General features: G+C 33.6%; 1 protein-coding gene across 2 annotated transcripts in view; it reads left to right on the forward strand.

Annotated features, from left to right (window-relative positions):
• The window catches only part of LOC138700108 (neurexin 1-like), a 940828-nt gene that overhangs the window by 899585 nt on the left and 26665 nt on the right, over positions 1–14578 (forward strand). Inside the window, exons 19-20 of one of the 2 annotated variants that reach the window (XM_069826432.1) lie at positions 1130–1291; positions 14031–14213. In XM_069826432.1, the coding sequence (XP_069682533.1) occupies positions 1130–1291; positions 14031–14213 (345 nt within the window). The remainder of the gene's footprint in view (positions 1–1129; positions 1292–14030; positions 14214–14578) is intronic. The other variant, XM_069826434.1, reaches the window with a different exon arrangement.

Genomic DNA, 14578 nt, shown 5'->3' on the forward strand with positions numbered 1-14578 from the left:
AATGTATTTTAACGTCTATTTATTAACTTCATCTTTAATGTAAACATAAAATCTGTTCTATTTTCTTATAGTCAGCAAATTTATTTAGTATTCTAATTAATTGCTCTTTCAAATATCTAAATAAAAATGATTATTGAAGTGCCAAAACTAGTAACATAAAATGCAAAAAGTCACATACCGGTAGGTAAGATTTTCTTGTTAAATGCTCATGCTTTTACTGAACTGTGAAAACTGCAGCACATATCTATAATCCGGTATTCTTTCTGTCCCATCACAGTTGTGATGCACTCATGCCACAGCGTAACTTCAAGTAGGTCAGAGCCTGCTCGCTTTTTGTTTAATGATAGAGTTTTACGAAATTTATATATAAAGAATTTAAGCATTTCTTAATTTCAATGTTATATTTAAGCATCTAAGTATAATATTTCTCATAATTACATGAGCCACCATTGATATTAACCAAGGCAATAGTCTTCTCAGACTAGCAAGAAGGTCTCGTGGCCTAATCTTATAATGATAAGTAGAAAAAACAAGAAGAAGAAGAAGAAGATTTGAAGTTAATTAGATGCTAGTAACCGGCATAAATTCGTAATCTTCCAAGTTGATTGATTCATTTCCATTACTGGTGTCTCCAAATAATATGCTCAACTATGAACTCATCAGAACTACGCCATTTACAGTTTTCAGAGTTGAATTTCATTGTAAGGTGATGACACTGGCAAGGAGTTGTGTGATAGAATGATAGACAAAGATTATGACTAATCCAGATACCAGAATACTTTTGGGACTTATTCAGCAGAATCATCTGCAATTGAAGATAAAATAATTTTATTGTAGATGAAAAGTACAAAAAGCATTTTGAGAATTTTGGTTACGGTACTATTATATTTAATGTCTTGTCACACGATAAACATGACACAACACCTCCAGCTTTATTTCTCTCCCAGAAGAAGTTATGCTTCGGATTCTTGACCGAAAAATTAACCAGCCTCATCCGGGTTTGAACCTGCGTTACTTGGATAACCACTACACCATCGAGGACGACTTTTTCGGGTTAGCACATTATTTCCATTTTGAAATGGTCAGAAATTTCATAACCAAAAATAAACTTACTATTTTCTTTCTGCAGGAGACGATCTCATTACTCCAGTGTATGTCCCACCAACAAGACCTCCGACCACAACTCCAAAGGTGACACCGAGTACACAATGTGATGACGAGGATTGCCTCTCAGGCTCTGGGTCAGGTGAGGTCACCACAGAGGATAACAATACAGGAACTTCAGAAAAGGGTAAGCTTAACTATAGACAACCTGCCCACTGTGAGGACACAACTGAATGCAGCATGAACCTCAACACTGGTATGAGTTGCAACAACACAAGATATCATAAATGTTATAGCATGCTGGCCTTGTGCATACATACAATGAGTTCATTTTCATTTATATATAAATAACTTTAATAGAACGTAAATGACTTTCTTAGCTTTGATTAGTGCTATGCATATGAGAACATGAATTACCCATCATCAACACGTCATCTATTTATCAATAACAGAGGAAAGTATTGTGATTTTAAATGCTTTGTTCATAGTTCCTTACAGGTAACTGAAAAACAGTGCATAATATAAAGAGCTAGGTCTGTTTTTAAGATATGTGTAGGCTACACCAGTACTGATAGCGACTGTTGGTGTGAATGAATATGAAACATGCCATATGCCATATCTTTCGGTAATAAAACATTAATGCCGTGTATAATTGTCCTTCTGAGGAAAGCCTGTATATTAGTACACATGCACTTCAAGTTCGATAAGCAATGTTTTGAGTCACTCTAGTACAAAGAACAAGTTGGTCAGTTGTTTAGTGTTTTTACGTTGAGAATATGATGCACGTTAGAACAGTGATTAATTATGTATCTACCATACTTCTGTGAAAACAGAGTCACTGGAAAAAATTTCCTAATAATTCCCAGTAATCGCAATTCTTAACAGAACCATAATGCAGAATTGTAAATTAAACTGTTTTATTTTAGACAGTAGTATATCGAAATGATACCCATCCAAATCTTGGATTTAAAATATCAGCATCCTAATCAATTCAAATGAACAAATAAGAAAATGTAAATTAAGCTTAATGTTAGAAAAATACATAATGCAATTTAAAAAGAATAATATTCTGCGACAAGATGTGGTAGCTATCAAAACGATAAAAATTTATTGAAAATAAATAATATACACTAAATATTATAAAGATGAATAGAAATGGTGATTAATGATGATCAATAAAGATTTTAAAATGGTTAATGCAATTGTCTGAAGAGTCTTTTCAGTAACTTTTAATTTTCTGAGAATCTCCAATTTAAATTTGGGAATTGTTCCTCGCGCACCAAACATAAGTCAAGTGACATTCCAGTCTTGAATATTATATTTATGAATGAGATCATCATAGCATGGAAGGTAAATAGCGCACTTCTCTTCATGTACTTGCTTTGGTTTATCTTCATTAATTTCAAATCTTACTGTTGGGTCAAGAATGAGACCAGTTTTTTTTTTTTTATTTTATTTCGGTCAAAGGAAGCGGCCTCAGAATGCTAACAGAAGAGGCGTGAGATAAAAATGGAAATCTTCCCTTTCTGACAACATTTGAGCTTTCGTTGTTGGAATTTTTTTACAACAAAGTATGTACCATTTCCACAATTTTGAAGAATTGGAAGACAATACTAGAAAAGAAATTTCTATTATAATCACCCAGAGAATTTCTTCCTGTAAATTCTAGCTTTTCAAGAGGGTGTCATTTATGTATAAATGCAAGCACAGAAAATTGTCAGAAATTGCTGCTGTTGATTTATTAATAAAGATCCAAATTTATTCACTCTCTTTCATAGAGAGAATAATGCTGCATGTTTTTGTGGGGTAGAGCGATGGTTGTTGTCAGTATGTGATGTGCTTACTAGTAGTTGTGCAGATTATTTATTTTAAAATATTGGTATATCCAACTGGTGACCTTTTTGACCCTAGAATGTTTTTGTCTGAGTTCATTTAAAATTCATGAATATTTTTCCCTAAATACATGTAATGGAAACACTGCTACTGATAACAGATTACTACTAGTGTCATATATTTTTTTAAATAATGAGTACCTAAAGTTGAGCTGTTGTTGGATCATTAACTACAAAGATTTTTCCCCCCGTCCCCTTTACATATTAAAAAGATAGAAAGCGGAAATGCATGACATAATATAAAGTTTCCTAAATAATTGACAAACTACCCAGAGAGCTTCTACTTGTACATATTTTAAAATGAAATCATAAGGTTAGGTTGTATTTTGGCTACTGTACTTGCCTCTGCGCCCAAGGTACGTGTGTTCTATTCTGGCTGAGGAAGATGGATTTTTTTCTTTAATTTTAAAACAGAATCATAAGACTAGGTTGTATTTTGGCTACCGTACTTGCCTCTACGCCCAAGGTATGTATGTTCTATTCTGACAGAGGAAGATGGATTTATGTGAAGTTTACAACAGCTGAAGAAGTAAAATCATCAGATCCATGTCGAGATTCACTTTTTATGAATTGGGATGAACAACAAGACTTGGCTTACGATGTTCTCAGTTCTTGATAATAATAGATGTCACCTAGATATCGACATGAAGGTTCCTTGTAGAAAAGAGGGGACATTTCAGTTAAAACTATCACTGGTTTACAGTTTACTATGCGTGACGAAATCCTTCAGCACATATGAAGTGCACAAGTTAAGAATAGTTATCAAATAAATTCTGACCAGTGAGAAAAGTCAATGGCTTTGCTGTCAAGTGTACGACATTGTGAGCTAACCGACCAACTTCAAAACAAAGTATCTATCCATTCATATTATAGTGTGGACAGAGGATGGAATGAAAAAGGTTTTCAGAGTGCATTTGAACATAGGATCATCAAATTTTAAAGTCTTGAAAGGGGAACACAGGAACATACTGTACTTGCAATCTACCTTTCAGCTAAAGGAACATTGTTATGAACTGTGGCCTTCAACATACTGTAAATAATAAAAATATTTTTAATCTAAAATTAATATTAATATCTCGTAAATCTAATGAAAAGAAAATTTAGAATTCATTTTAAAAACAGTTCATTTTCAGTAGTAACAATATGAGATCTTTTCCCTGTTTCCTCTTTAACAATTTATACTGTCAAAATGCTCTTCTTGATGTTGTATTGGAGAAGGTAGAAAAAAAAAGAAAGCTTTCGATACAGTTTCTTTCTTCAGTTGTGACGAGTGCTTTGCAGAAATGTTATCTACTTTCTATTATTTCGCTTTCTTTTTTAGTTATTTTAATTTATAAATTGCTTTATAATATATTCTTGAGATAAGATAGATCGGGGTCACTTGCATTACTAAATTTCCCAGGAAAGGACATTAAGGCTCCTATATTTGAAACTGTCTTTTGAAGAATGCACTGGAATTAATGGTGAAGGAAGAAAACTTAGGGGCAGAAGAAGATATCAGATGATAGACAACATTAAGATATATGAATCGTATGTGGAGACTAAGAGGAAGGCGAAAAATAGGAAAGATTGGAGAATGCTGGGTTTGCAGTAAAAGACCTGCTTTGTGAAGAACATCATGAATGAATGAACTTGATATGTTCAAGATGATGATGATGACGATGACGATGACGATGACGACGACGACGATTCTTGAGGTACAGAAACTCTATTCACATTACATAATGATAAAATGTTCTCTGAAACTTACATAGAAATCAGTTCACATTCTGTTAAGGACGTAGGGCTATTTTACTAAGTTTAAAACCAAAATCATAAGTCATGATTCATGACAAACTATACACAAGAAGACATAGTAGTAAACAATGAGCACCTAGAATTATATATTCTTATATCTAGGACAAATAGGGTCTTTCAGAAATATTAGCGGAAAAGAAATTCTGCAGCACATATCAGCAGCATGGACGACATTTTCGAGCCATCAATTCATATTATTATGTTGGTGATATAACCACATAACATAAAAAATGGTGCCTACATTAAAACGGTTGTATTTTTTGCTACATCATTCTCCTGTTGTATATTGGAGAGCAAGAGAGTTAATGGCTATAGCATCAAAATCAAAAGAAAAATAATGAACACCAGTATTCTCCCAGTTCATCTGTATGGAACCCAAACTTTTCACTAACTTAGAGGGAGAAAAATAAATACTAAGAATATGTCAAAAGGAGATGGAAGAGAAAATATGAGGCATCTGACTACAAAACAGAATGCACAATCAGGAATTGAGGAGCAGATACTGGAAACACATCCAGCTGTCTCAAATAGATCTGAGCAGGACGTGTGATGAAGATGAATGTCAACTGATGAACATTCCAAGCCACAGCCTGGGATCCAAAAATTAGCCGCAGAAACGTGAATATACAAAGAAGAAAATGGGAGGACGACTTAAAGATGAATTTATGGCAGCCACTAATCTATAACAGCGAAGAATCGAGAAGAATTGATACAACTCACAAAAGAAGAATCCAATAACTTCCCCGTTGTGGCAACTTGGGATTGCAGAGCTCCTCACAGCCCTCCTCCTTGCTTCAGCAAGAGACCTTTGTCCTTCATGGGATTTCATGAGCTAATTGTAATAAATTGTAATTGCAACTCTCTCTTCACTAACTACAGCATTATGAAAAACTGTATTTATTCTGTTCTTTTAAAGGGCTAATGTCTTACTAATGTTAGCCATGATCCATGATAGGTCTAACATATAGAAAGTCATCTACATGGTCCACACATCTATAAGTAGTATTAGCAATAGGATTTTATTTAATGATGCTTTCAAGTACAAAAATTATTTAGTGTAGAAATTCAACATTCAACTTGAGAATGAAACGGCTGACGAATGTTGTATTGGTCCTTCTGTCAGCTACATTGTTCTTTTAAGTGCCTTAAACATAGACATGGGCCTCCCAGCTTTAATTTCCTCACAGAAGAAGCCATGTGAAGTATTTTATTGCCTTTGTAAATCAATTACTCTCGGCCTGGCTTTGAACCAGCAAACCCTTGATCCAACAATTAGCATGGAAACAGCTACTTTACACTACGGAGGATGATTAGCATTTATAAGGTCCAACAATGCGAAAAATTTACCTACTAAATTTGTAAATACCTAACAAGAGATGAAAGTCTACACTAGGCCTGTTTCATGTTGTAAAATTGAGGAAGTTAGTCTCTTTGCTCAGATATTCGAACAGCAACAGACCATAAATAGTAAGTCTTAAAATTAATAATGCATTAATGGACGCGAATGATAAGACATCTTCATGATCCTCAATCAAACTATGGGTGATACGGATAAAAACACGAGTAAACTCTTGCAAGTTTTCGGATATAATTTAAAGTTCTATGTGGTTATACTAATTGATCTGTATGATGATATTAATTTTTTAAGCCTACAGAATTCTCTGTTGTGATTATTATTTATTAGTAACAGAGAAAATTCGCTGGGGATCGAACAAAGGACCTTCAGTTCTACATACTGAATGCTGTAACACTGAGCTACGCTGTGGCTCCATCCAAAGTACCAGATCGAACTCCTCTCCTTAGTTTTCTCTTTTGGCCTACTCCATGTTTCGACATTATACTAGTATATATTTCATTACTCATTATACAGGACTCTTACAAAAGACCTTTCCTGTTTCGAACACATGTAATTTACGTTCTATGAATCTGAGGTGCATAAAAATAGCACCAAGGGAAAGAGAAACTCAAAAAGTTTAGTTGTGGCAACATTGTTTTCCTAGTTGGTAACACTCCCTCATAATAGCGCATATAAACAAATTTGTTCATTGTTGAGGCGAAAGTCGGCCTGTGTAGCGCAGTCGATATAGCGCTGGCCTTCTGTGCTCGAGGTTGGGGTTTCGATCCCGGCTTAGGTTGATGGCATTTAAGTGTGCTTAAATGCGACAGGCTCATGTCAGTAGATTTACTGGCATGTAAAAGAACTCCTGCGGGACAAAATTCTGGTACACCGGCAATGCTGAGATATATATATATATATATATATATATATATATAGGCGAAATGGCTGCTATAGAGGACAGAAAATCTTGATTATCATGTGAACCAGTCGGTTATTAATGTGCAACGACATTACCAAACAAAGTTTGGTGCAGATCCACCCATTGGGCCTATAATCCGCAAATGGTACACTGATTTTAAGGCAAGATTCTTCGCTAGCAGTTGCGATTTCATCCATACCGACTACAGTTGCTACAAGCCCCAAAACCAGAGGACAAAGTGCTACGAAGAAATTTCTGCATAAGTATGCAGACTTTAATTGAAAATGATGATGAATTTATTCATTCTGCGGTGTTTTCTGACGAAGCCACTTTTCATCTTTCTGGTAAGGTAAGACATAACCTCAGAATCTGGAGGTCTGAAAATTCGCGTAGGCTACCTATGTGGAACTTGACTTTAGGCTTGATGTGTGCTGTGTTATCAAGGGGTAAGACATTGAACATCTTTAAGGTAAGGAACTAAACTTTTTGAGTTTCTCTTTCCATTGATACTATTTGCATGCATCTCAGATTCATAGAACATAAATTTCATGTGATCGAAACGAGAAAGGTCTTTTGTAGGAGCTCTGTACAGGAACACACTCAAGTGACTTGGGCAGCCTGGAACCAACAGATATGTAGGCCTATTGTTAGACATTTAGATCTATATTATTATATTAATTGATCTGTAATCTACAATGATAATATTAATTTTTTTAAGCCTACAGAATTCCCTGTTATGGTTTTTATTTATTAATAACGGAAAAAAATTTCCTCCAGCAAAGTACAAGAGAATACTCGTTTTTATTCACATTGCACTATATATCAGTTGTTTGAGGAATTATTTAACAGGAGTATAATTCTAATTTAAACCTCTTGCTCATCATTATCAACTACAGGATTAATATACATTTTTAGGTGGTATGAAAAGTTTTTAAATACAGTGAAACCTGGTCAAATCGGAGCCTGAATAATCTGGAATCCTGTCTATTTCGGAACAATTTATTGGTCCCGGCGAAATTCGTATGTATTACGTGTAATTTTTCCTGAATAAAACGGAAACTGTCCAACGCGGAAACGGAAAGTGCCTGCTACTGTTCAAAACGGAAATAATATTTTGGGCCCACTGCTTTAATGTAAACTATATTTTGAAACAGCGTGTAATTTCAAGGAATATACGAAATATGCAGGTCACTAAGAAAAAAAAAAAACAAGTTTTATTTGCAAAATTTTAGAGGGTACGAGGGTGTGTTGGCCTGTTGGTCATAAATTTTATTACCCTGTTGACTAGGCAGACGAGTCCCTTCAAAGGTGTCAATGCTTCACACCCATATATTGTCGTAGCTAGACAGAGCGCAAGTGTAGTGATTTCCTGGTAAAAAAGTTGCGTAAACTGTGGCATTAACATTAAGTGACGAAGTAAAAGTTATCAACTTAAAGGAAAATTAGAAACGAAGTGTATGTGAAATAATATTGAAGTTCAGTTGTGGAAAACTCAGGTGTGACACTTTAAAGATGAAGATCATAACGAGTGAGTGGCTTGGGGCCAATATTGGTGACTTAAAAGAAACCAGAAAGCAACTGTTTATGTGGAAATAGATGAACTGTTGTGGAAGTGGGTTCTTCATGATCTTTCAAAGAACATGCCAATTTTTGGATCTGTTCTGCAAAGCAAGCCATTATTGAGCTGAGAAAGAAATTACATAAACCAGAATTCAAGGCTTCTAATGGATGGCTCCTAGTCTAATCACGGTAATTAATAATGTGCAGTGATATACTGAACATTATTATAATATAGTGTTAAATATTAAACTGAATGAGATTAGTAAACTTTAGCAGTGTTTAATGACTGATGAATGAGTTACGATAAAATTTATACAGAAAAAGAGATTTTAATCAAGATGATTCACCAACGGAATAAGCGACAGAAAGCTAATTTAACGTGATTAGTAATAAACATGCAGTTTGTGGCATGTTATGTTGTTTTTCATGGATACAAATGATAAAATATTCCATTTTAATGTAACACCTGAATAATATGGAAACCTGTCCACAACGGAAAAAAATTAGGACCATGTCACTTCCATCTTGAACAAGTTTCACTGTATCTTGAGACGTCTATATCGATTGACCTATTCTTTTTGATAATACTCTACGTTTCATTGTTGATTATTTTGTAAGTCTTTTATTTTTATGCCTAAGAGCTTGTTTAACATTCCAATGACTGGTTGATACTTGGGTAATGTATTTACTCTTAAAAAACTTTACCAGTACCTATTCTCTTGTTCTTTGGATAAAATGCCAGACATTGGCACTGTTGCTATCACATAGCATTATTAGACATATGGATATATTTGCATTATTCAGATCCATTCAGGTCTTGCTACTTATAGTTTCGTCATGTCTCATTAATGGATTATTTCATTGTGGACCACATTGTTTTGATTATTATGATTGAACCATTCAGTCCTATAAATCTTTGTGATATTGAAACTTTCTTTACTTCAAAACATTTTGTAGTGGACTAAATTTCTTTTTATTTTATTTATTTATTTATTTATTATTAGATCATTCTGTGATTGGACATCTTTGTTGTGGACGTTATAGTAAAATGACCTAATTCTTTTACCTCATTTCTGAGAAACTACCTAATTTCACCATTTCTTCATTAACCACCTTCTGCTGTAATGTAAATCCTTAGTGGATACTGTCTCAGATGGCAGAGCGATCTGTAGCTATGGTAATTTGTTCTTGAAGAGGATGTGAGACATGAAATCAGTTACGTAACTAACCATAATTAAATTTAAAGAAAATGTAGTTTGCATGATATAATGATAGATTATGTTGCAATATCTAAATGAATTACGTTAATTATGTCACTTTTATTAGTGAAAATTATTTACGGTCATTTTCTACATGGACCATTCAATAATTAGTGGCAACAATGTTTGTATGTGGCGCCATCAGCGGTAAGTGATGCGAGCTGATAACAATGAGAAAGAAGAGCATCTGATGTGTGTTATCTGTGAGTTTGAAGACAATAATCTCATTTATAAGATATTTGTAGTGAATTTAATTTGTAGACTGTTATCTGTAGCGCTTTAAAATGTTTAGGAAATATGAACAAAGATGCTCATTGAAATTCAGATTGCAAGAGGCACGAATGCTCGACAATACCACACAGCATTACTGGAAGCTTGTGGTAGAGAGACTTCACCATATCGTACTGTGCTTAGATGGGAGCATGCATTTCGCAGTGGAAGAGAAGATGTTCATCAAAAACGTGGAGCTGGCAGACTGTAATCTGCAAGTGAACGCTGTAAGAGCGCTGCTGGAAGGACACCGTTGTTGGTTATGATTTTAACGGAATCCTTGTCACTCATTCAGTTCCTGTCGGAAATCGTGTGAATGGTGCATAGTACAGTTAATTTCTGGAACACCATTTACAACCAGCAGTGCCATAAACGTCCAAATCCCCTGAATTCTCATCCTATTGTGCTACATGATATTATTCAGTCTCACGTAGCTGCTCCTGTGGTTAATTTACTTCGCAGATGGAACTAGGAAGTTCTTGAGCATCCTCTATACCCTGTAGATACGAGTCCATATAATTTTGACCTTTTCCCAAAAATGGAATTACCACTTAGAGGAGTTCCCTTTAGAACCAGACAGGCAATTTTAGCAGCAGTATAGCAGTTTGTTCGAAGATTAGTACAACAAGACGCTGTGGATGACATCCGTCATCTCCCTGAGGTGTGGAGGCAGGTACTTCATGTTGGAGGAGATTACTTCTGAATACTGGAACAATGTGATTGTTCCAAAAATGTTTTCTTTGTTGTTAATTCAAATGTTGCCACTAATTATTGAATGACCCATGTATAAGATTTTATTTAGCAGCGCTTTCATATGTTGGTATCTAATTTAACATTAAGGTCTCATGAAGCAGTCAATATGCAAATCAAGATTGACTTGAAAAATAAGTGTAAAGGCATGTAACAGAATAAATATGTTAACACACTTTTTCCATATATTTGGATAAACATAGACCCCAAAAACTAACACAATTTTGTAGTTTGTAATATTTACATATGTGAACATATATTATACAATAAGTAATGTACATACGAAACTGCAAGTGAATTAATCCTTAATTTAATCTCACTTTTACTACCAGATACATAGTAAATGTTTTTCATCGATTTCGTGTTTATTTTATATGAATATGCAGCATAGTGATTTTAGTCGTACAAGTGGTTCCATTGGAGTAATATACATAAATCCACTTCACAATCAGAGTACTAATATTGATCACTAGGCTTTCTTCATAGATGCAGCACATTAATTGGAAGTATGCAATACCTTAATTTATTCTTTCATATCACAATACTTCTCCTATATTATATGTGTAATTAAGAGTACTGCTTGAAATTACTTAATATATTTTCAACTCTTTCATCTTGGGCTTAAGGTAAGCATTTTTGAATTAAAAAAGGAACGTGATTTAGAGCAACCATCTTCATGTGCCTGTAAGTATTCATAAGGGTGGTGGAATTACCCAGTAAAAATGTCAAAACTGGTAACTGAAAACAAATTTGAATGAAGAAAGTCGCAATTATTTTCTTCGAACTAAATCTTATAACTGACTGTTTCTTAAAATTATGACATCAGGATATACATTAATATCGTATATAAAAAATTATATATAAATAGTTAAACAACTTTTACTTTAGCTTAGGTATTACCATTTTGTATGATGAAGAAGATACACTTGAGATCTAAGAGATTTTAGAATAGTGCCTACTTTTAATGTTGAGAATGCACAGTTTATGTAGAAACGTGTGAATATGCACAAGTTTTTATAGTGTAAGCTAATGGCGTGGAAGAAAATTGATAATCAATGTAAGTCGTTTAGTTTTAAAACACATAAACTTTCTTTGGAAGCTGATAAAAGCAAAGCATTCAGAGAACTCAAATTCTATCAGAATTATGAAAATAATGAAAATGTGTGACAAGTAGGCTAATTCAGCATAAAGCCTAAGTTACTAGATTTTTTTTTCTTTTGGCGACGATTGTACATTTAAACATGGTTATATGTTATCTAACGGAATAAGAATATTGTCAATACAGTGATAAGTTACTTCTTACATTTATATAGGTACTGACGATATAGAAGGAATTTCCGGTATAAGGTTGATTTAAATAAATGAAAGCCGTGACTGTAAATTAAATTAATCTAAATACTGCAAAATATGTTCTTTCTACCGATTATTTTTAAATTATCACTAATTTACAGTAATTATACAATACTTCACAAGTAACTTCGAGGTATTGATTATAATTTACTGGTAAACATAAGATTCTTATATGATGCTGGGAGTGAAATAGATAGTCTCACTTTTGTTTTACGTACTTTCGAATTTTGAGAACTAGATGAATAATATTACTTTAATCTAATGATATAATTCTTAGTAATTTATAAACGATAACTTCAATTCGGCAATAATATATACCTTTTTAATATAGAATTCAGGGCAAGGGAGAGGAAAAACGCACAATAAGCACATGTTTAGACACACACACTATCTGATTCATGTCATTTGAATTTGAAGAATGAATTTGATTTATAGTAAAATATTTCATAAAATTTTACGTGTGATCTACATACCAGTACTTCCACTATACACAATTGTTGCTGACTACAATTTAAATAGTGTTCCTCATATTTTTTGTCACACTGATGTTATAAAGTTAATAAATAAATTGTAATGTGAGGGTCAGATCACAGTGTGCTTGCGTTAAATGTGTAATTAAGAAATACAATTAAATTTGACCTACCATGTTTAACGAAATCTTAATCAATTAAATAAGCATATACTAGTCGTTAAAATTTAAGTGAAGAATATTGGTAGACAATCTTTAGTTAAATGTAAACATTCATAATTTAAATATGTATGTTACTGTTGTATTGATTAAGACTGACTGAGTGAAAGAGAAGGCCTTCTGGCCTTAACTCTGCCAGAGGAAATAAAACATTCTATTCTAAAACATTCTATTCTAATCATCAACCGAAACTGTTCTGTTTCCAAAACGAAAACTTAATTTTGAATTCAGAAAGTATAAAACTGTGAATGTTTATAGTAGCCTTTTCAAAGTTTTATTATCATAATTTAGTTTGCAAATCTGTATTTCAGAATAATCCGACGTAATTTATATCTCATAATTTAATAATTATGAACATCAAATTTGAAAGTAGACCTACTCTATATGCCCTAAATTCATTACCGGGTATTGTTACTTAAAATTTGTATCTCTTATTACTCAGATATTTTTCGATAACAGTATATCCGATAATAGTGAAAAAGAAAACACTACAGCAAAAGTACCGTACACAAATTTTGAGTACAATATATATCTACACAAAGACATTTTTATTGGGTTCCTAAAAATAGTAAATTTAACTAAAGAAAAAAAACCTTTGTTTTATTCTTTTTACATATCAAAAATCTAAAAAGAATGAAGATAGAAGTGAAAATTTAATACAAGCAGAAAGAATATATTTCAGAATTGTGAAGAAGACATAGTTTAATAAAATTTATAAAGATTAAAAATAATATACGCCATTATATTATAACAATTGTTATTACAAATGTCCGCAATAATGTTATACATTATTTACTATAATTTTACAATTAATTTATTTTGAATATCAATTTGTACCTTAATTTTGTTTTATATTGAATTAAGGAAAACTACAAAAAAATGGTGAATCTATATACATATGCTTACATCAGTAGAAAACAAAAAGTAAGTTCCTACTCACGGATTTGTTGCATGCTCTTAATTCCATTATATCATATGATTTCCACATACATGGTACTTGCAATGAGCTTCAGTTGACATAGTTGAGCACATTCATACATAAAATCACTGTCACAAACATTTTCATGTGCCACATAAGGGAACAGAAGTACTTGTTCCACAGTATCGACACCTCATAGCAGCACAATCCCAGACGGAACTCCAAAGCGTTATTCGACAGACTCCAGCACGTCAGAAATTCCTCCAGGAGGAGGGAGTTCCAGTACTGGTTCAAGTACATCTCCTTCATCTACAAGCAGCTACGGCAGAAATGGCAACATTAGCAGCAGACCATCATCAACAACAGGTAGCAGCCCTGGCACGAGTAGCACTTCCACCAGCACGGAACTACCAATGCTCCCTGTGAATACCCCCTTTTCACCAAGACCAACCAAAGGCCAAGTCCGCATCACCTCTGAGGCAGCCGAAAACACTGCTCTCATCATTGGCATCATAGCAGGGGCTATGATTGCGATCATTTTAATCATTCTTATCATCCTCAAATTTAAGAGTCGATCAGATGGCTCATATAAAGTGGATGAAAGCAAGAATTTTCAACAAGCACAGGGACCCAATGCTGCTCTACTAGGAGCAGGCTACGGACAACAACAACAACAACCGCAACAAATGAATGGGAATCTCAAGAACGGTAGTGATAAGTGCGGGAACAAG

The sequence above is a fragment of the Periplaneta americana genome, chromosome 1 (genome assembly GCF_040183065.1).
Source record: "Periplaneta americana isolate PAMFEO1 chromosome 1, P.americana_PAMFEO1_priV1, whole genome shotgun sequence".
NCBI classification, from domain to species: domain Eukaryota; kingdom Metazoa; phylum Arthropoda; class Insecta; order Blattodea; family Blattidae; genus Periplaneta; species Periplaneta americana.